Consider the following 20,346-nt stretch of genomic DNA (forward strand, 5'->3'; position numbering starts at 1 on the left):
TTAATTAATTTGTATATTAAGAGAAGTGCATTATTCTTGCTGTCCAAAATACAGTAGTTCCTTAATGTAATGCAGGATTGTTAAATGTACTTTTGCTATTTGCATTTTAATGACTAGCAATTATCACCAATGCCACCTACTGGTTGATTCTGCTTGTGCATGCAAGTTTCTGCTTGGGTTTAAAATTTAGCTCTTCAAAACCAGTACTTGCACTGGAGGCCTGGGAAGGCTTTCACCAGCCCCATGTGCATTTGAAGTTTTGCAGCAATAGAAGGTGAAAAGAAATGCCTCTGGAAAGGTGGAGGAATTTTACGCTCTAAATAAGAGAATGCTAATGAACATCTTCTCCGAGATTTCATTTACCTACTCCAAAATATACTATAGGCCTCTCAACTGTTCTTCTTTTAAGAAATACTAGATTTGTCCATACCACATCTTCAGCTCAATTGTTTGGAAAGGAAGTTAAGAGTGAGCCTTCTTAGCTAAAATTTCTGTACTGGTGAGTCCAGGACAGCAAAGCTTTGTTTTGATTATATATGAGGCTTTTTTTTACCCACTGACATAAGGTATCATGCGATATGGATTCTGGCAAATCACAAGGCATTTTGACCATTTATTTTCCCATATTATAAAGCTCAAATGCTTCAGGGTTTTATGTTTTATCTCCCTTCTTATTGTTGAGTTGTTACATGCCTTCAGGTTGTTTCTGACTTATGGCAACCTTAAAGATTTTCTCAAGGTTTTTTTTTACAAGATTTGTTCAGAAAGGTTTTGCCTTTTGACTCTTTTTCCTATTAACCAGCTTCTATTTCCCATGTCTCCCATTTTTCTGACTTTTCACTAGTCCTTGCAGAACTAATTCTCCAAAAAACAGCATTCGGAATAAATTGTATAAATCAATTAAACCTCACATATAATATAATAATGTGGAACACAAAAATAAGATTTCTGTTGGATAAAATCTTGACTGTAAAAAAGACATAGGCTTACAAACACTTTTTCTTTCATGAAGTGATCATTTAAAGGTCATTTTAGGACACATCTTACTGTGCTTTCATCAGCTGGATAAACTGTATCAAGGATACAGAGGAGAAATCCCTCAAGGGACCTATCAGAAATGGAAACCAGAGCTGGGTATCAACAGTTTTTCCACTTGTGGACATGAGGTAGGAAAGACACCATAGGAATCTAAAAACAAATTAAATTCTTGCTTTTCCAGTTGGTAGCTCATGTCATGCTCTCAATTTATCCCATAGCCTTTGCAACATATATCTATTATTGTGAATTTATTCATGTAGCATTCTAAACAAAGGACTTTTTCTTCAATGCAGACCTGCCTCTCCATGTTTTTCCTCCTCCAAGCATGAGACCTGCCATAAATAGAAACAGATAGCATTAAAAGAAATGTGTGTGTGTGTGTGTGTGTGTGTGTGTGTGTGCAGGAATACAAAATACTTATGAACAGACAGGCTTGTCTGAGTTTTTGTCTGTATACTTTAACCCTGAAATAATGAAGCAGTATTTTGGCATTGTGATTTCCAATTTTTATTATTCAAACCCAGTGTTTCCTAGATACCTGTAAAACTCCACAGATTTAATTCCTTTATTAATAGTATTAATACTGATTTCAAAATATTGTTAAGAAATGTCTGGGGGGTTCCTTAGAAGGGTACCTCAGTGAGAAATAAAGGTGGATTGAGCTTTCCAGATAGCTACCTTGTCCACAGTTATGCTGCTCCACAAGTCAAGATGGATGCAGTACCTAAAGCTAGACATGTTATTTGAGCACATGGGACAGAAAATTCCACAAGTGCCTTTCTTACTCCCTGTTAGCAATAATAAAACAAATCAGGACAACCCAATGACAACCCAAATCTGCTGCATCAGGAAAGGCCAGCCCTACCATTAGACAGAGTCAGTGTGTGCTGGTGACATATATGGGCAATGATTCTGCTCCACACCTCAGTCTGAACTTTGAAGTATCTATCCAACATACTGATCTATAGCCCTGCCCAACAAGTTCAGGAACCTTTAAATTTCCAACTAAAACATGTAACAGATTCATTATCCCTCTGACATGGAAGCTACCAGCTGCCAGTGCCTCTAATCGTAGGGCTGGCCCTTCCTGATGTTCATGCACATGGCTAACAAGAAACAACTTGCAAGGCAGCACAAACACAACCATGGCCTCACAGATATCTCCTCTTACTACTTTTTCCCCTTAGTGCCTTCCAGGTGTTTCAGTGCACATTAAATCATGAACCTGAGAAAAACTGCCATAAAGATACACTGAGCAGCATCCCTTCAACATTTAAAAGGAAAACACATGTGGAGTTTTATCACAATAGCTGCTGAAGATCCTGGTTGCCCATTATTTTTCAGAAAATAATCCAGTACTTTACTGATCTGCACTGCTTTAAGCCTTTTTACTTTCCAAAGGAAAATGGCAGCAATTACACTGGGTGCAGTGACAAATTGGAACTATTTTGTGAAATCAGAAAAATGTATGTTGCATAAAGCAACACATGCAGAGGCCTGAATTAGGGGTAGGAGAGATGCTCCCTCCTAATATTCAAACTTCCTTGCTTTTCATCACTGTTTTTAAAAAAATAAATGGAGCCATGCTTCCATATAGTGACAAAATGGCATTAATGAATGTGAATAGTTTGAGTTGCTGCAGACTGAAAGGCATCTCATGCAAGGTGCCATTTGTTTTCCCTCTGAAGTAAACTGTGAGGAGTGAAGAAACTCATTGTCCAGGGAGCCATGTAACAACTTGACAAATATTTCTCCTTTGACATCCCTTCCTTCATAGCAAAAGCTATATAGCAAGGGAACATATGTGATGAGTGGGTGGCTGCAGGAGCCTTGGTAACAGGAGCACATCTAATCTTTACAGTAGGTTTGTGAGGAGCTGTCAAATAAATTTCAGTGTTTGCTCCAAATAGTCTTCACTCAGGCGCTAGCAGCTTGCTTTGTTGGAAGAGCTGGCTTTGGCCAATATGGCAGAAGAGGCTTTTCTTTTATCTTCTCCTTTGGACAGCTGGAGACAGATAAGAGGGGGAGACACTCTGACCGAGCCAAAGAGTCTGCCTGAATTCCTTTGCCTGTTGCTACTTTCCTGTGGGATGCAGACACATACTTTTTTGAGGTAAAGATGCAGTGTGGTTTTCCTCACTTTGTACAAATCCTGAGCAACTGATACATATCCATTCCCCCCTGGGAAGCTGAGTTCCATTGCACTGAGGCAATGTAGAAGCTCCAGTGTTGGAACAATGTGTTTTTATGCACCTGGAAGGAAAACTTTACATGGTCAGAGATATGCTTGACAAGGATTTATGACTGCCAAAATGACTTAGGAACAACACGGGTTTCTTTTCTTACCTGTGTTCAGGTAGATTACACAGGCGTGCAAGCACAGTCATAAAACTTTTATTACAAATGTATGCTGTTTTTTGGCATTCTAAATCCAAAAAGGACCTCAGATTTGCTCCATCACATGCGATTTTATTCACAAGTTGCTTTGACATTCCTACGTTGTGATATGTGACTGAATGAAATGATCCTGTAGAGTAAGAAAATCATCTAATAGACTTTCTTCAAATACTTTAATTTGCTGATATGCAACACAAAAATCTGTTCAGAAGCACTAAATAAATAACACTGGAACATCAGTGTCTGCAATTCTTACTGGCTAAATATATATCTGCACATCCATCCAACATATGTTCATTTACCTGTAACTACATCTATATTTTTCTGATACTCATATTTACCAGTCTGCAGATAAACAGTAAACTATAATAGCAATATCACAAAACCTTAATAATAATAATAATAATAATAATAATACCTTGTACAGCCCAAAGAGGTACCCAGGGGGATGGTGTTGGCTTGAGATGGCATACATATGTGGTCTTTCATATTAAGACATACTAATAAACTGAAATTTAATGGCTGGGTATTTTTGATACCTAGTGTGGCACAGTGGTTTAAGTGTGGACTGAGACTTTGGAGACTGGGGTTCAGTTCTCCACTCGGCCACTTGGGCAAGTCGCATGCTCTCAGCCTCAGGTAAGGTAATGGCAAACCTCAATGAAAAAACCTTGCAAGGAAAATCCCATGATAGGGTCACCATAGGTCAGAAATAAGTTGAAGACATACAACACCAACCACCTGATTTTTTCTTGGGACCTCCTCCTCAATGCAATTATAACACTCTATGGTTCTACTTTTAAATGTCCTGGTACCCTGTAATTTATAGTTTAGGGAAGGATATCTTCAATTCTCTGCCAGAGAGCTCCACTGCCTATGACTAAACTACACAGGCAGCCAAAGTAGTTGAAGTGGAATCAAAGCACTATAACTGTGCAGTGAGGAAAGGCCTTTGGTCAGGTGTAGGGAGAACACAATAACTCAAGAGATTGGTAGCATCTACAGCGTCATGGGCTGTTTACTTTTGCCTATTAAGGGAACCAGGTGGATTATGAAGATAATAGGTAATATGAATCAGCATCCCATCGTTTACTTGTGATTTCATTCTCTCATGTAAACACACCAGTGGACATTTAGGGATGGAATAAGGAAGAGAAAGCACCAGCAACGAAAAACAGGATGCAAGTACATTTCAAAAGACATGTAACATTAAGAAACATGAAGGAATGAAAAAGCTTTGGGAACAAATTGTGAAGATGGAATCTTTGGTGTGGTGGAAATTAAGTACAATCCCACCCCCATTGCCTTTTTGAGCTCTGATTGCAACCTAGGTTTGATTGCATAGAACTTCTTTTCTTTCTTTCTTCTTTTTTAAACAATGGATACTCTGAAACCATAGGAACCTTTTTTTGTGAAGGAACTGCAAGCAAAGCTATGCTCGCAGAGGAAGGTGCATAAAATCTTATTTTCTATGAGGCGGTTACAATTTGGAGGAAGCCGGCTCTTACATTTTCTCCAGGTACAAATGATGCCTTGCATAGCCATAAAAGGTCTCAAAGCAGAAACACAGCCTTGAAGGAAATGGTGTACACAATAAATAATAACAAATTCACATTAATTAAGTGCAAGGAAACCAATCATTAGGAAATGGCTGGAATCAAAACTCACTCCTTGGGCTTTAAATAGTTTGTATTTTCACTCCCTCTTCTTCTTTCTTGTTGATGATGAACTGACAGTTTCCAAATATAGGCTCCCCTCTCAACACTCTCTAAAGGCACCTAAGCCCTTGCTGCAGGGGTTGGAATGGGGACAACAGGAGCCAAAATGTCTGCTCTCCTGTAAACAATGACAAAAAACTACCAATTTTTCTGTCCCAACAAGTGTAAGTAGTCTAATCTGGCAAATTTCTAGAGGGACGGACAGATTTTATCAATGGGCTTGTCTGCAGTCCCAGGGAGAACACCAGCTATCCTGATGTAAACTGCAAACAAGGCATTCCATGACAGATCAGCTGCAGATACAGAGAACAGAAAGAATTACAATGCATAATGTTAGGGTATATGCAACATTTTATGTAGATCACGGGTCCTCCTCTGCATTTTAGTGAAACACAAAACAGAATTAAAATTAGGATACATTTCAGGTAAATGCCAATGAGACGATGCACTTTACACCTAGTTTTAGTGGATATGATTCTAAACTGTCCCAGCAGTAGTCTTCCCTATTCTTTTAGAAAGAATGTTTATAGAAAACACTGAATTTCACGACTTGGTGCTAATGTGTTTTATAAGCCACTCGGTTAGTGGCAGACTATGGCAAACTAAAGGCTTTGGATGTGCCTGCACTGGATGACCATTAGGAAGAGAGATAAAAATATTTATTTAGTCCTTGCAATATCCTGTACCTTCAAGTCCTTATTTAGGCGCATATTATCATTAAACCTATGTCCTCTGTATCTTGGGAGTAGGAATTATGAGTGCTGATCCTACTCATTACATGGCACAGGAATTTTTACGACTAGACTATGTAAAATCTATACCAGCCTTTTCCCAGCAAGATTTTTTTTTTTAAAGTCAATTTTTAGCAGCTAGTGAATCTCTTCTCTTGGAATGAAAATACCTTCTTTTTGTAGAGTGGAATCATACAGTCCTCCAGATATTGGACTGCACCTCCCAGCAGCCCTAGCCTGCATAGCCAATAGTGAGAAATACTCCAACATCTGGAAGACTGCATGATTCTTCCTCACAAGGAGGGAATGCTTTGACCATGTATACATACTCCCCACTCCCAATAATCATTTCAGGAATACAAAATCCTTAGTGAGGCAGCAAATAAAAACATTTTGTGCTCTCAGGCTTTTTCAAACTGACAAGCGTTTGGCTATAAATGCTGTGTAAATCAGATTTTAAAGTTTGTGTAGTGTTTTTAATATATTTTAAATTTTAATGCACAATTGCTTTAACTTTTACATTTTTAAAAACATTATAAATTTAATTTATAATGCTTTTATATTAAATTTATAATTGCTTTTGTATTGTTTTTAAATTGTACTGTTTTAAATTTGCTGTTTGTTGCTTTGAGCCCATATTGGGAGAAAGGTGAGATATAAGTAAATAAAATAATAAATAAAGTTAGTCACTGTTCTACTCTCCACTGTCCCATCTCATCTCCTTCATTATTTTAGGCTAAGATGAATAACTTGGCAGTTCTACGGCTGTTATTGATCTGTAATGCCCATCAGACCTAGCTAGCACAGTAAGTAGTGAGGGATAATGTGAACTGTACTCCCAAGATACGGAGGCTCCCATAGCCGATCCTTGCTCTACAATATTTTCCTTTCCTTTGGGGCATTTGTAACATTGTATGCATTTAGCTACAGATACCTCATTTATCTCATCTGTCAATTTGTTTTAGCAGAAACCTGAATTTACCTGTTTCAGCCACCCAAATCAGCTAATTCATATACTTCCACCCTGTATTTTCATCAAAGCCTAGTAAAAGAGGAAGTGTGTGTACACGAAAAACATAAAGGTTAGCATTGGGAGGGCATGGATGAGAATAAAAATGTTTCAAAGTGTAGGTTTGGATGCACATGCTGGAACACACATATATGTACCTTTCTCCTGCATGAATGTCTCTGAATGACACACGTGGCTTCTGTGATTTTGTTTATGGACTATGTTCTGAGATTTTGTGGAAGGCCAGCATTATAAACATGCAATACAAAATAAACGCCAGACTAGTAATCTGGCTGTGTTTGCAGCGGGGCACAGAAATTTTATCTGCTTGCACAGGTCACAGCTTGGAGAAGTTACTTTTGGACTGCAGATCCCAAAATCTCCCAGCCTCCATGGCACACTTTTCCAAGCTCTGGTACAAATATAGTATCAAAACTAGCATCAAATTGCAATGTGAAATGCACATTATTTGATGAAAACATATTTAAAGTTGTATAATTCAACACAGGTCACAGATTTTTGAGGGAAAAAAAAGTAATCATAGCTTGAACAATCTTATCCAGTCCTGACTTCTAAGTATGATGGCAACATGAATCAGTTGATTGAAACTGACTTCTTCCCCATCAATTCCTGAAGTATCATACATTTGGAAAGAAAAGAGATAACACCTCTAATGTATATAAATTAGTCTTTTACTATATTTAATATTAAAATCACAGTATACATATAGGATCGTCTTCCACTGGAAGAGTAAATATTTCAATCAAGATATACAGAACTGCTTAAATCAGATTCAAACAGAAACTAAAAGAATAAGCATTTGTGCAATATAGTGCTTTCTCTTCATTATGAAGCGTTTTATGAATATTAGTACCTTATGCTGGATGAATACTGGGATTAAATCTCTGAAACAGCTCCTGAACACTGTTAAGATTGCATTTCAAAAGGAATGGTTTTACTATGGGCTGTTTTACCACCTCCACTTTGAGTGGTCCAAGGGAACCAAAGGCATTTTATATCCATTCCTAAGGTACAAAATGATGGCTACTGTCTTCCTGAACTTGAAGCACTCTGTTCTTTTCTGGTGCAGTTTTCATGTCCCCAGGAAGAAAAATAAAGGTTCATTGCATTCATTGTTGTCCCTGTATCTCTTTTTCTTGTTTTTATGTGAGGATGGGAACACAACAGAAGTGAGGTAGTTAATGCTAGGATTCAGTGTGGTAGTAGAGCTGCTGAGTATAAAATACATTTTTTTTACAACCAAAAACATTTCTGTTGGACAGGTAAATAAATAGTAGGCAAGAATGTCTTTTGTTTTAAAAATCTACTCTTCCAGCCTTTTTGAAAGACAAATCTGATGATAAAACAAATCACTCCAGGTCTGAATAAGTGATTCTTTTCACAGCTGATGGAAGAGCTTTGTGCAGAACAATGCAAAGAAACCACCTAGCAAGAGAATAAGAAAGCACATTGTTTGCTGCAGTCTTGGACAATTTGAAGGTAAATGGATAAATTCCTCTTCCTCTGTTAAAGCTGAGGGGGGAAGAAGGGGGGGGGGAGAAAGGTCAGTTAACAAGAACACTCCCAAAAAGATCATTTCAAGAAGATTTTGCAATTTCCTCTTGGCTTCCTTGCAAGTTTAAGGGATCATCAGTAAAAGCCAATCACAGATGGGATTCTCAGAGAAGTGCAAATGGGAGCCATTGGGAGTCTTTAAAGAAACCACTGATAGCCACTTATCAACTCCTGCACCCATTAATCACAGCCTAATCAAAGGTAAATACAAGCCATGGGTAAAGAAGTTAGCTAAATAAAACCAGCTTGTACCTCTTTAACCCATTTGTCACAGGTAAATAAAACAGAAAATCAAATTAGATTAATACTCTAACCCTTGGAATGAAATTCTATTGCAGGGGCTGAAAAGTTTCCCATTAAGAAACTCAGCCTATCCTATGACCCTTCCTGGAAATAAAGATTCACTATGATTAGGTGGAGAACTGTTTTCAAATGTTATCAGCTGAAGCAGAAAGGTGTCAAAGAAATACCTCACAGCCCAGTTTTGCAAATGAAATCCCTTTGCCTATACTCAGGGAAGGCTCCTCTGGGTGTTAATAGCAGTGCTATACATTTAATTTCCACATAAAGGCTCATTCATAAGACTGCTGTCTTGTTGCTCATCCCAGGCAGATCACAACAAGTCTGTGTGAATTGAATATGTCTTCAACTATTTGGTCAGGTCTGAACTGACTGGTGGTGCCACAGTCAAGATGACTTTGGGTTATCTGCATTACACAATTTTAGCAGTTCGATATTAAATTAACTGCCATTGCTCCAGTCAATGGAATACTGGGTTTGTACTTTTCTGAAGGACTTAAGAATTCTCTGTTAGAGAGTTTTAGTGGTAAACTTCAGGGCAGGGCACTGGAGAATTCTAAGTCTTTCTCCAAATTACAAATTCTATGGGAACTTCCATGGAATGGATCCGTAGCAATTAAATTGGGATGAAACCCCTTTAAACATGCAGTGTAGGAATTAACTGTTTAGGAGTGGGAGTTTTTGCCAGTGATCCCTGTAGAACAAACAGTTGTATGTCACCTTTAAGGGTAACAGATACATTATACCTTGAGATTTTGTGGAAAACTAGTCCTACACTTTGTTAGATGCTTGAAGGACATTTCTGGAATTTTAGGGATATATTATATTACAATAAATGCTCCATATTTTCTGGGATCAGGAGCACAGGAACTGCATGAAAGTGGTAAAAACACAAACACTACTTTTTTAACCTGATAAGACCTCTCTAGGAATCTCCAGGTCCTCCAGTGCAACTCTATAACATCTGCCAGAATTTGACCATAAAATCATGCTGGAGGACCTACAAATGCCTCGAGAAGTGCCATCCCATGTAACTACATGGTCAATGCCCTGCAGAATTTCTCTGGAGGACCAAGAGATTCCTAGAGAAAAGATATTAGTTAAATCTGCAAAAGTCAAGCCGCAAATGTGGAGGACTGATTGTATATGGTTCAGGGTGTGGGACAGTTAGGCAAGATAAAATTCACTAGCATGAAGGCACCAGATCCAGTCTGATCTTGGAAGCTAAGTGGTGTCAGCCTTGCTTAGTACTTGTATGGGAGACCCACAATGAATACCAAGTGCTGTAGGCCATATTTCAGAGAAAGGAATTAGCAAGACCATTCCTTGTCTAAGAAAACCCTATGAAATTCATGGGGGTCATAAGACAGACAGGTGACTTGAAAGCACATACACAAACACACACCACAAAAGGTGGAAGCTGTAAAGTGAAACTGAAGGTTCTGAACGTTGTCCATGTTAAATAGTCTCAATGGTCAGAGAGAGAGAGAGAGAGGGGGGGGGAAGAGAAATTGAGAGAACAGAGTTTTTTGGCCCCAGGCTGCTCCATGCTTGACAGACAGAAAAAACACACCATTAGCACATATTTTTATGTAACTAGCAACCCAGCAAATGCAGATCTAGTTTCTTTTTAAACATAATTGCTTAATCAATTTTATCTCATCAAAGATTTAAATGACTTATAGATGTATTTGATACACTTTGAAAGGTCACAGGAACCATTATGATAAACTAATGTGACCTTTTTTCATGACCCAGGCAATAGTTCACAGAGCAATGTCTAGTATTTCTTCTATCTGCTCCATTTGCCTATATTTTGTAAATGTAATTTGAAGGAAGAAATATAATATACAGGCAAGAAGCCACTTGGGCATTCTTTTCTGCTTCCATCAAATATTCATGAGAGAATGAGGCTGTTTGAAAATAAGGAGAGGAAAATAAATCCCCAAGGGACAGCAATGTCATGGTGTTTTGGCTGAAGTGTTTCAAATGAAGTGGGAATTAGAAGAAAACTGAAGATAGCTATTGCAAGCTCTCAAAATATATGAAAAATTGAAATAACTTTTTTAAAAGGATCACCAAAGAATATCCTGTTTTGGGAGACCCAGGTCAACATTTTGATTACTTCCTTTCAAGTTTAGATTAAAACCCAGATCAAATTAATTGCCACCAACCACTGGGGCACTGAGCCTTTGTGTTCTTAGAAATGGAATCAGGTTGTTATTCTGGATCTCAGCATGCACTGTGAGATGTAACCACACACTTGTACACCTGTCACTAATTCATTCAGTTTATAATCTCCATCCCGTACTGATCTGAACTGCAGACTTCATGGCAACATCTTGTTTATACTGAAAAATGCTTTCTGTTCATCCCCCCATTCCCTTACCTGGGATTTGTTCACACTGTACCATGACAGCACTATGGGTCTATTTTCATCTGCCATGGCTGGATCCAATGGAATCTTGTGAGGCACTAGAGCTCTCTGAAAGAGAATTCTAAATACCTTATGAAACTACAGATCCCATGGGATGAAGCCATGCCAGCTAAAGAGAAGTCAGTGCTGTCACTGGGAAGTGTGAAAGGACCCCAGATTTTCTTTGCATTGTTTGCCAGTACGAAGTGTACTGCTTTGTACTACTAGACAGTAGAAAGAGTGGGCAATTTCCAGGGGCAACAACAATTGCATCCCAACCCCATCTTGGGATAAAAAAAGAAAAAAAAAGAGACAAGCCTATCGCACCCCAGAAGCAAATAGGAAATTTGATTCACCATTTTTGGTCATCCTTCATATTTACTTTGGTGGGGAGCTTTTTTCAGAATTGAAAGTGATGGCATGGTCACTTCTCTTTTTGAGAAGTGCTCCCTCATAAGCTTGAATTAAAAAAACAAACAAAAAAACACCTAAAATATCAAGCCCCATAGAGGCATCTGTGGATGGGGATCTAGGGGCTAAAAATGGGCTTTTGGGGGCCTGCACTTTGCCTATCCTTGACCAAGCCTCAGTGAATTCTGGACTCAAAAACATGCATATTTTTGTCACACATGGGTGTGTCCTCATAAAGGTATTGTTCAACTGCATTTCATCTACATACATATATACACACACATAGATGAACCTTCCCTCCAAAGAACTTCATTCTTACCACAGTTTTGTATCTGCTCAGATAAACAGTGTAGCACACCGTAACCACATCGACACAGCTGGCAACCTTTTCGCATCCATTCTCCATGCTTGCTTGGGCCACAATTGCTGTCAATGACAGAAGAGATGGTTCAGAACTTTTTGCATTATCACATTAAAAAACTCCTATCTCTCAGGAATTCATTCCAGTCTCTTTACCTCTTCCGTTCATCATATTCACAGTATCTGCCAGCAAAGTGTTTGGGGCATGCACAAAAGCTGCCGAGGATACAAGTTCCTCCATTTTGACAGCAGTGCCGGTTTAACGTTCGACCTGAAAGTGAATATTCAACAGTTTACTGACAAAAATCGACTTCTTTGAACCTACTTTCTCACTTGCTACATCATGTCTCCCTGGCTGACAAGGGTCAGACTTTATTGGCTTTAAGGGCACAATAAAATTAGCCGCCTGTTAAGGGGTATTTGTTCAGTTAAGCCTGGATTGTTTAGACAAGGATTAAAAGCACACTACTAGGGATTACCGAGAGGCCAAGCACCAACTCCCTCCCCACATGTTCTACTGGAGAAGCGTGTGTGTAGGATGGCGTATTTCACTTGTGTAGACAGCTCTCTTGAGTCTCTAATAAATCAGCCTTTTAGGTAGCATCACCAAAAGAATGCATTTTGTCATTTGCTGCTATGTGCAAGAGAGTGATTCAAAGATCTGACACTTATTTTTCAATTTAGTAGCAAATGATGTATTGAAATTTAACAAGCTTTTCTTTTATGAGCAAGTATGTCCATTAAAAAGAATATGCTTTTATACTATGTGTAATAATGCCCATTGGTTATGCTGGCTGAGATACAGGAGTTATGAACTGATGCACTAGGGAGATCTAATTAGCAAAGAATTCTGTAAAGACTCTAGATATGTGGTGGTGCTGGGGAAGGTTAGTGAGCTGGCAACTTTATTTGCATAAATTGTGGGTGTATCTTCCTCACAGGGTTGTTGTAAGGATAAACATACAGCTGGAATTATGTGTGCTTCTGGGAGCTCCTTGGAGGAGCAGTGGGATACAAACATTTCATTACTAGTAGTTCTGCAAAAAATATATATGCTGGATTTGTATTTTGTGAACTGCCTAGAAAGCTCTTGTTACTGGAGAGCATTGAAATATAATAAACAACAAAACTAAACACATTTGTCACACCCTAACTTCTACTGTATATTTCTTTTCTTATTTTAACATTTGTAGGAAAGGCTATTTCTGATGCAAGAATGACATTTAGGGCCAGATTATTAAAATCAGTCATGAAAATTTGACAGAAGGACTTCATCATGTCACTATTTTCTGGATGTAATGGCAATAGGATCTAAAGATTTACCTCAGGACATGTTCAGGGAGGCAATGCCAGAAAAGCTGACATGAGCAATGGCAGCATGGAATTTTCATGCAAAACAACACATGAACTCTCGAGGGTTGAAAGTTGGTAAACTCCCCAGTAAGTGTGAAGACAGAGTAGAGTCTCCTGAAGAAACAACTGTATGCACACAGATGGGGAACTTGTGGACCATCAGATGTTGTTGAACTACAATCCCTATCAGCATAACTATATTGAGGGTTGATGGAAGGTCCAGTACATCTCCAGGGCCACAACATCACCACTTCTGCTCCTGATACTCAGATACATGTGTGGGGAAAGTATGGAATCCCTTCCACTCTCCATGTTGGCTGCAGTGTTTGCATAGCTTATATATAAGAAACCCATGTGCGCACTGTAACAAACATAGGCTTATGAGCCAAACACAGGATATCTGCTTCAGTGCATAGAGAATCCATAAATGATACATTCCCGAAGGACATGTACACCTTAACAATATAATATTTTTATATCATTCTCCCTTCCAAGAGCACAAAAATATGTTTCCCATTTCACCTTCATAACTCAACAGTTGGTAACTGGCACTCAGGCCTCAGTTTTAGACCCATGACTCCCAACTGAAAATAACAGGTCGTACTTCTGAGTAAGTATGTCTAGCAGGCAATTTGGTGCTCCTCACATATTTCTATACTACAACTCCCACTATCCTTTACCATTAGCCATACTATGTGGGCCACATGGGAATTGCAGCATGACACTGCCCTCAAAATGTGTGATTCCAGTTCCCATCCACTCTGAAACAGTTCATTAACATCTAAAGGGCCACAAGTTACCAGGCCTGGCATATAAGATTGTGTTGCCAGTTCAACAAGGCTTTGAGCTGGGTCTACCTTGTTCCAATTCAACATACCATGATTTTACAATCCTGTGACAAGACTCTTCTCTTTACTGAACATGTCTATGTAAAATAGGCCTAAACTGCTCAGTAGTTGAATCATTCGAAGGACAATTACTGTAATTTAGTCAGTATGCAAAGGATCTAATATTTTTAGCTGAGTCTAATTGGACAAAAGAAGTCTAGCACAAGCTTTCATAGGTGAGCCATGTTCATGCATCTGAGGAAACAGACCAAGTCTAGGAAAGCTTATGCTATTTATTTATTTATTATTTTATTTTATTTATTATGCTACAATGTCTTCTTGCAGCACTCTCAAGAGTGATACAAGATCCTTTATATACTGATATTCCAGACTAATGTGGCTATGTCTCAGTAATTTAGTCAGGTTAATATTGTAGAAAACCCAGCAGGAGCACATGGCATGGTACACAAATCTGGCCTGAAAATACAGCCAGCCAAAATTACTTGCAAGTAACAAAGACACCCATGTTTTACCAATATACCATAACAGAAAAAAGAGTAGAAAGAAAATTACTTACTCTGTGTAAGACCTGTGAAAGGCACCACTGGCCTAGTGTTCACCTGCTTTTTGCTTCCATAGCTCTGATTCATATACTTGAAGAGATTTAATGTGGCAAATTGGTGTTTTGTGTGGTACTTTTGGGCTGTGGCATCAGAATCTTCTCCACTCTCATGTCTGTTCCCTTCCTGTACATAGCCTTGTAGAATACAAGTCAAGAACACAACTTTTAAAAAATAAATGAAGGGCATCTATTTTATTATTAAAACCAACAAACAGAACCATACAATATAAGGGAAAGTTTCTTACCTTTTCCAAAGTAAATACCCTGGAAAGCCAGAGTCATTGTTAAAATAAATCTAGAAATACAAAGTAAAAAAGAGAGAAAGTAGTTAGGTTAGCTAGAAAAAAAAGGGGCTAGTGAACAGTGCATTTACCCCATTTGCTTGAGGGGAAAAAAACCTCTGCTCAGTTCACCTGGATTTACTCTCAGGTAACTTTGCAAAGGGATCTTGTAGCACCTTTTGAGACTAAAATAAGTTGTAGCATAAGCTTTTGGTCCACTTCTTCAGATGCAAGGGAATAGACCAAGTTTACCTTTCACTCAGTCTCAAAGATGCTATAAGATCTCTTTACAACATACTGATATTCTGCTCTCAGTTAAGTATAATTAGGATTGCAGAATTAAAGAATAAGATGGTCATGATTACAAACTTGCAATGCTTACTAGGGAGAAAGTCAAACTGAATTTACTGAGACTTCCTTCAGATTAAATAAAGTTAGGAGTATGTTTGAAAACAGTAGTGTAGCTTAATTCATGAGACAAACCTAACACCAAAATGAAACACAGTATTATGCCCTTCCTAGGTTCTCTTGCATTCTGTTTCTACTGCAATAGACGTACATTTGCAACCTCCTTAGTGTAGCATAAAAAATACAAACCCCAACTACTTGGGGATTTTCTATTTGCTTTCATTGGAATCCAAATGTGCAATTTCATAGCCATCTGTATCCAAACTTTGCCAAAGGGGACCTACTGATTCCAACAAGTCTAACTTGCATGCTGAATGCTGCATATTGATGCTTTCCCTTTGACTTCTTACATTTCTTTCCAAAATTCTTCCATTGGAAGATGCAAAGAATAAAAGATGCATGCCCCCTCACTACCAGGCCCCCCTTATGGGCTATATAAAAAAACAAGGCTTACCTAACGTTTTGTCTCCAGTTCATTTCTTGTTGCTTTGTCAGTTCACCTCCAACTCTCATGCAGTTTTCCCCAGAGAACTAACTTGCTCTGTGCACAGCAGTTGCCTTCACTTTGACCATCAGAGTAGCAAACCACAGAAAGAGAATTAAAAAAATAGAATAAAAATTGTAGAGCAATAATTTTTTGGAAAAAAAAACCTTTCCCCACCTCTCTGCGTTTTGGAGCAGCAGGGGACGAGACACAAGAGTTGGCAGATGCTTCTCAGAGGTGAGCAGAGTCAGTTCTTATCTCTCAGAGTTGCAAGGCTCTTCCTTCCCCCTCCCCTAAGACATACAAACACATCTTGCTGGAGGAGGAAGCTGCTCCCATGTTTAAAGAGAAGGCGAGAGGCTGAGAGACAGACTGAAGACAGATGCAGGCAGAGAGTAGGAGGGAAGAGGAGATGATGGGTGGTGCATCTACACTGTAGAAATAATGCAGGTTGACACCACTTTCACTGCCTCCAGAATTCATCCTCTGTCCTACAGCATCCAGGGATTTGTGCCTTGTTGAGGCCCCAGCCCTCTTGGGCAGAGAAGGCTGGAGAGCTCGCAAAACTACACATCCCTGGATCCCAGAGGATGGAGCTACAGCACTTAAAGGGGTCTCCAAACTGCAGTCTTTCTACAGTGTAGACACAAGAGCTGGGGAGTAGTCTGATTTTGGGGTTCCTCCTTGCCTTACTCTGGAGTAAAGATTTTTTTCTTAATGTTACTCCTACTTCTGTAAAAACCTCTTACTCCTTTACTAATACTCCCCAGCCCTGGAGGAAAAGCCCCAGTTGCTTTTTACTTGTTTTTTTTAATGTTGTGAAGCTACTCTGAATCCCAGTTCTGGGAAAAGAGGGGGATACAAATATTAATAATAATAATAATAATAATAGCAGCAGCAGCTTTGCAAAGCTTGTGTGTGTAAGTGTCTTTCTCTGCCTCCCAGTCCTTTCCCCAAAAATTGTTTTTTGGTGTTTGCATGTACAGTATATTACAAGAATAAGGAATGACAAATATATTTTGTTATTTCTTATTCCTACTCCTTTTTGTTGTTAACTGCCCTCAAGTCAATCTCAACTCATTGCAACCCTATGGATGAGACATTTCCCAGACCCTCTGTCCTCTATTGCTCTGCTCAGATCCTACAAATTCATATACATGACTTCCTTAATAGAGTCTATGATTCTATGAATTGTCAGGGATGCCGAAAATTGAAGTCTAACAACATCTGGATGCATCTCGGGAAGTAGACCAAGTCTTTGAAAGCTTATACTATAATATCTTTCATTCAGTTAGTCTCAAAGGTGCTACAAGATACCTTTTCATAACATCTGGAGAGACAGGTTTTTCAGCCTTCTTTTAAAATGTCAGCAAGTATGGAATACAAAATGGTGACCAGCAGATTGGAAGTGATCAATATATATTCCCATTCACAAAAGACTGTAGCAACTATAGGACCATAGCATTAACTTCCCATGGTGCCCTGTGAATGAGAGACCTTGGCTGTATCTGCACTGCAGAAATAATCCAGTTTGACATTGCTTTAACTCGTGGCTCAATGTTATGGAATTCTGGAATTTGTAGTTTTGTGAGCTATTTAGCCTTTCCCTTCAGAGTTCTGGAGCCACAACAAACTACAAATCCCAGGATTCCATAGCATTGAGGCCTGGCAGTTAAGGCAATGTCAAACTTAATTATTTCTGCACTGGAGATGAAGCCCTACATGAGCTCTAGTCATCAACAGACTTGTTTTGGGCTTGTAAAATGAGCATTATTATCTTTGCCAAAGGGCTCACATTGTTCATTGTTACTTCCAAAGTATGACAGCTTCAGTCCAGTGAGAGTTCAGGCTTGATGTGCTCTGGGACCTGTTTATTCATCTCTTTGACAGTCCACAGTGTCCACAGAACTCTCCTCCAGTTGATGAGTTGATCATTTTCCTTTCAGTTTACACAATTGTACAAAGAAATAAAAAAATACTGTGCCCTGGATTTTGCTGCACTATGGCTTGAAGCCTTGCTAAACGCATTGAAATACATCTGAGAGAACGTGCCTAGGAGTGAGATTTATAATGGCCTGAAGACTGTCCAAACAGAGCTGTGACATACTATGTTATCACTGTGACATAACTCTGTGTACATAACTGAGTTATTACAATGCTTGAACTGTGGCAAAATGAGAAAGTAACAGTAAACAATGTTTGATAAGCCAGAAGTTTTTAGCTGGTGAAGCTGAGCTAGGTTGGCCAATGAAAAATATTAGAGAGGTCCTGTGCTTTTAATAGATGTGGGGAAGAGGAAATTTCTGCAAGTAAAACTTTCATGACAAGCTACACATGTTGGAATTGTACCCCTGCACACACATACATATTAAAGGTACAGGAACCTTCTCTTTTTCTTGAGGCCATCTTGTTCAAATAATCATATTCAAACTATTCAAGAAAAGGGAAGGACAAGGGAGCATGGTATAGACTTTACATGAGAAGATGTGTAAATTTACAGCGCTTTATAAATTAAGGTTAATAATAATAATAATAAGAAGAAGAAGATCTGGGTTCAAATCTTTGCTCAGCAGAGTTTGTAAATAAGAAGATACAAAGAATGAATTTTTTTAAAAAGGGACTCCAATTTCAAAAGTAACGTAATTTATGGAACAATGCCCCATTTTGATTTAATGGATAATGTTCTCTAGTTTATCCTGGGGAATTTTGTAGACTTTTTGGGGAAGTATTTTAGCAAAAAAATAATAATCGGATTTTATGTTATTATTTTATTGATCCTTTTTAAATAATGGAAATATAGGCACACCTCTGAAAAAGAAGCACCTTTTTACAAAATCTTTTTAATGCTTACCTAGCCCCCCTTTTGTCTTTGTCCTCTGTTTAGTTGGAAAAGTTTTAGCAACATTGACTTTGGGAGGATGGTAAAGAAGGCCTGGAGTAACACAGATGTTTGGTGAGAGGTTTACAACTTGCAGCGGTGTGTCTGACTCTACAGTAAAGAATGCAATAAAGCTGGAGGTGTGAACAGTAAAACAGAGAGCAAGTAGAAAGCAGGTCACCCTGCCTTACCAGCTAACTCAGTATGTAAAAAGCAAAGACTTGTAGGCCCAAATGGAAACCATTAAAAAGTGGAGGCTGGTGAAAGCAAAATTTTCTTGGCATGCATTTTGGGAGAAGGCTTCAAATGGTCTCTGGATGGTTCCAAATGTTTTTGTGCACTTCTGTAAGGCTTACTTGGTTGGGTTCTTTCATTTCATATGGACATACTGTTAGTTATGAATAAAAAGTTTTTTGAAACATGTTGAACTGCTTTTCTGTTTTGTAGTGTAGAGTCCTACCCCTACTCTTTCCGTGTCATTTTTGCCTGTAGTACCAGCTGTTAAAGAAGTAATCCCCAGGAACTTGTTCATTTTCTTAACTGAAGAATACCTGTAACACAATAGCATTACAAGTTACTAGGGCTGCTGGAATGGAACTGGGACAGGGCTACTGTAACTTTAATGCTTCAAGCAGGACAAAGTACCATAAAGCTTGTACAGAGATACCTCTCTTTCCTTTCCTTCCCTTCCCAACCCCAACTTTTGCCTTGCTGGTGCAAACTTGGAGGCATGATAGCTATGTTGGGAGAGGATGGCTGCAGCTGTAAGTTGTGGTTTGGAAGATGAGGGAGAACAGGTAGCTTGGTAAAGCCTGACAGAGCTTTATAGTGGGGGTTGCTAACTGCCTTTGAGTTGACTTTGATTCATGGCAGCCTTGTGGATGAGACATCTCTAAGTAACCTTATCATCAACCTCAGCTCCTGCAGGTTCAGGCCTGTGGCCTTCTGGAATGAGCCTAACCATGTGGCATGCAGCCTTCCTCTCTTTCTACTACCTCCTACCTTTCCTAGCATTATTGTCTATTCTAATGAGTCCTTTCTTCTCATGATGTGGCCAAAGTATGACAGCCTCAATTTAATCATCCTGGCTTCCAGAATGATTTGTTTTAGGACTCATTCATTTGTCTTTTTAGCCATCCATGGTCTCCTCAGCCTTCTTCTCCGGTACCACATCTCAAATGACTTGATTTTCCTTTTATCTACTCTCTTCAGTGTCTAGCTGTCATATCCATACAAGGTGATTAAGAATGCCATAGCTTGGACGATCCTAGGTTTGATGTTCAGTGCCATACTTCAGGATCTTGTCTAATACTTTCATAGTTGCTTTTCCCATTCCTAAATCTTCATCTGATTTCTTGACTAAAGTCTCAATTCTGATCAATGTTTGAGCCAAGGTATGGGGAATCTTTGACTAGTTCGATTGCCTCATTATCTAGGATGAATTCATGTAGATTTTCTGTGGCCATTATTTTTGTTGTTTTCTTAGGGGTGAAGCAGACAGGCCAAATGTGGTCACTTGGCTGCAATTGCTCTGGGAT

At 38.8% G+C, this 20,346-nt stretch overlaps 1 protein-coding gene across 1 annotated transcript; it reads right to left on the reverse strand.

The window, feature by feature from the left end:
• Positions 1-8,292: 8,292 nt before the first annotated feature.
• Positions 8,293-15,923, reverse strand: LOC149323685 (cryptic protein-like). Its single transcript, XM_089512019.1, has 6 exons — positions 15,901-15,923; positions 15,003-15,052; positions 14,713-14,892; positions 12,112-12,226; positions 11,915-12,021; positions 8,293-8,426 (listed from the first exon to the last, which is right to left on the reverse strand). The coding sequence occupies exons 1-6, from the start codon at positions 15,921-15,923 to the stop codon at positions 8,293-8,295; spliced, it is 609 nt and encodes a 202-aa protein (XP_089368145.1).
• Positions 15,924-20,346: the final 4,423 nt, after the last annotated feature.

Source organism: Sceloporus occidentalis, unplaced genomic scaffold (assembly GCF_023333645.1).
Source record: "Sceloporus occidentalis isolate IW3139 unplaced genomic scaffold, rSceOcc1.0.p SCAF_1, whole genome shotgun sequence".
In the NCBI taxonomy this organism is placed as follows: domain Eukaryota; kingdom Metazoa; phylum Chordata; class Lepidosauria; order Squamata; family Phrynosomatidae; genus Sceloporus; species Sceloporus occidentalis.